Source organism: Fulmarus glacialis, unplaced genomic scaffold (genome assembly GCF_000690835.1).
Source record: "Fulmarus glacialis isolate BGI_N327 unplaced genomic scaffold, ASM69083v1 scaffold22916, whole genome shotgun sequence".
Lineage (NCBI taxonomy): Eukaryota > Metazoa > Chordata > Aves > Procellariiformes > Procellariidae > Fulmarus > Fulmarus glacialis.
In genome coordinates this window covers 20,010-22,932 of record NW_009219056.1, presented here as the reverse complement: position 1 = coordinate 22,932, position 2,923 = coordinate 20,010, and the positions used below count along the sequence as shown (strand labels likewise).

Sequence of the window (2,923 nt, the reverse complement as noted above, 5' to 3'; positions counted from 1 at the left end):
TCTCCCCCCTCCCCTCGCCTGCAGGAACGCGCTGATGTTCAATAACGAACTCATGGCTGACGTTCACTTCATCGTGGGCCCGCCGGGGGCATCCAAGAAAGTTCCTGCCCATAAGGTTTGTGCAGATAATTTTTGCCTCTTTGATACTGCTGTGCATATCGCCTTCTCCCCCTGCCTCGTAACTAGGTTCCTTTTTTTTTTTTCCTAATTACGGCTCTTGTCTAATCCCAGAAGTAATTCATGTACACTGCAATTAAAGGGAACCGTCTAAGGCAGTCTTTTGCCTCCACTGTAGCTTTTAACTTTCACTAAGTGTAGCTCTTGCCGAAAGCCAGCACGCTCAGCTATTACCAATACGTATTACTGAGGCTTCTCTCTCTTTATTTTCCAGTATGTTTTGGCAGTTGGTAGCTCTGTCTTCTATGCTATGTTTTATGGCGATCTCGCAGAGGTCAAATCTGAAATCCATATACCAGATGTGGAACCTGCAGCCTTTCTAATCCTATTAAAGTAAGTGGCCACTACAAGTCTACTAATTATGTGGACAGACTCAAAGTAGCTTATAAAATATACATCTCCTAATTGGCATTGTGCAATACGCACTTATTACTGTTTACTTAATGTGCTGACAAATACTGAATGTCAGATTCACTGCCAGCAAAGATGACTATAGATCAATCTTTCATGGCCTATGTATTTTTTTTTTTCTCCTAAGAAACTATTTTTTTCCCATCTAGATACATGTATAGTGATGAAATAGACCTGGAAGCTGACACAGTTCTGGCTACGCTGTACGCTGCCAAGAAGTACATCGTGCCGGCCCTAGCAAAGGCTTGCGTCAATTTTCTGGAGACCAGTTTAGAAGCGAAGAACGCTTGTGTCCTGCTGTCTCAGAGCAGGCTCTTCGAGGAGCCAGAGCTGACGCAGCGCTGCTGGGAAGTGATTGATGCTCAAGCAGAAATGGCACTGAAGTCAGAGGGCTTCTGTGAGATAGATCAACAAACACTAGAGATCATTGTAACCCGGGAGGCGCTCAACACCAAGGAAGTGGTAGTTTTCGAGGCTGTTCTCAACTGGGCAGAAGCTGAATGCAAAAGGCAAGGGCTGCCGGTTACGCCGCGCAACAAGAGGAGTGTATTGGGAAAAGCTTTGTACTTGGTGCGGATTCCAACCATGACTTTGGAAGAGTTTGCCAACGGAGCTGCCCAGTCTGACATCCTCACCCTTGAGGAAACTCACAACATATTCCTATGGTACACGGCTGCAAATAAACCCAAACTAGAGTTTCCACTGACAAAAAGAAAAGGACTTGTACCTCAGCGATGCCATCGGTTTCAGTCATCTGCATATCGCAGCAATCAGTGGAGGTACCGAGGGCGATGTGACAGTATTCAGTTTGCTGTAGATAAACGGATATTTATAGCAGGACTGGGATTGTATGGGTCAAGCTGTGGCAAAGCTGAATACAGCGTCAAAATTGAACTGAAGCGCTTAGGAGTTGTCCTTGCTCAAAATCTGACAAAGTTTACCTCTGATGGCTCCAGTAACACTTTCTCTGTGTGGTTTGAACACCCTGTGCAGGTTGAGCAAGACACATTTTACAATGTAAGTGCTATTCTTGATGGTAACGAACTCAGTTACTTTGGGCAAGAGGGAATGACTGAAGTGCAGTGTGGGAAAGTGACATTCCAGTTCCAGTGCTCCTCGGACAGTACTAATGGAACCGGAGTACAAGGAGGACAAATACCTGAGCTCATTTTCTATGCATGATGCATTTCACCTTGACTGTATTCCAGTACTGCAGTGATGCACATTAAGGGATTTTTTTCAATTTTACTATGAACTCTGCAGCAGTATGGAATGTTATGCTACTTACCTATCTGCTAAATCAGGCTATACAAATAAGTGAAGGAATGCTCTTGAATTTAATCTTATTTTATTTATTCATAAGCTATTTGACTTAATTATTAAGACTGCAACAAGCAGAAAAATGTTAAATTTCGCACGTACTGTGCATTTATTTTGTATATAGATAACTAACTTGCAGACTGCAGCTGACTTAAACAGAATGTTCTAAACTAGAGCAGTTTATGAATCTGTGAAATATAAAACATTTTTACTTGCCCTAAATCCCGTGTACTTGATCATTGCTGATCTTATGACTTGTGTCTGTTAATTCATCTACAGTACAGTTAACAGGGGTGATGATAATACTGTATTCTGTCCCCAATCTGTGAAATATAAAACATTTTTACTTGCCCTAAATCCTGTGTACTTGATCATTGCTGATCTTATGACTTGTGTCTGTTAATTCATCTACAGTACAGTTAACGGGTGATGATAATACCGTAGTCTGTCCCCTCTGTGCATGTCCACAGGGCATTAGCTATCACCGCAAATACGAAGGTTCCCTTGCCTGGTAACTGAGACTTATCTATCAGCATCCTTTATTTTCCTTCACAAAAAAGGGAGCTGACATAAAGTGGAAGCTCAGGGCTTTGTGTGTGTTGCCTAAGTTGAAGAGAGACAAACTATGAGCATAATCAAAGTTGATCAAAATCATCCTGTGGTTATATTTGAAAGCCTCTAATGCCCATTCACACACATCACCTGCGTTAACCTCCACAGACTGCCCAGCAAACAGCAACACTGACATTTGCACCTGTCCAACTGCACCCACTTGAATGCCCAGAGTCAAGACATACACGTGAAGCTTAATGCAGTAACAGGCTTTATCACAGATTTAGCCCAGAGCTGTAATACTAGCAGCCACTATCTAAATATACATCCCATCCTCACATTTAAGAGCAGACATTAGAGAAATACTTGCATTATGGTCTTTAAGTTCACTCAAAATTACTAATTGGAAATAAGCCACCTTAAACAAAAGCTGCTAGATCTTCCCCTACCTCTCTTTTTTCTA

The 2,923-nt window shown here is 42.2% G+C and overlaps 1 protein-coding gene across 1 annotated transcript; it reads left to right on the top strand.

Annotated features, from left to right (window-relative positions):
• Nucleotides 1–14: 14 nt before the first annotated feature.
• Nucleotides 15–2,130, top strand: BTBD6 (BTB (POZ) domain containing 6). Its single transcript, XM_009580244.1, has 3 exons — nt 15–115; nt 392–510; nt 738–2,130. Exons 1-3 carry the CDS (start codon nt 35–37, stop codon nt 1,768–1,770), a joined length of 1,233 nt encoding a protein of 410 aa, XP_009578539.1. The 5' UTR covers nt 15–34; the 3' UTR covers nt 1,771–2,130.
• Nucleotides 2,131–2,923: the final 793 nt, after the last annotated feature.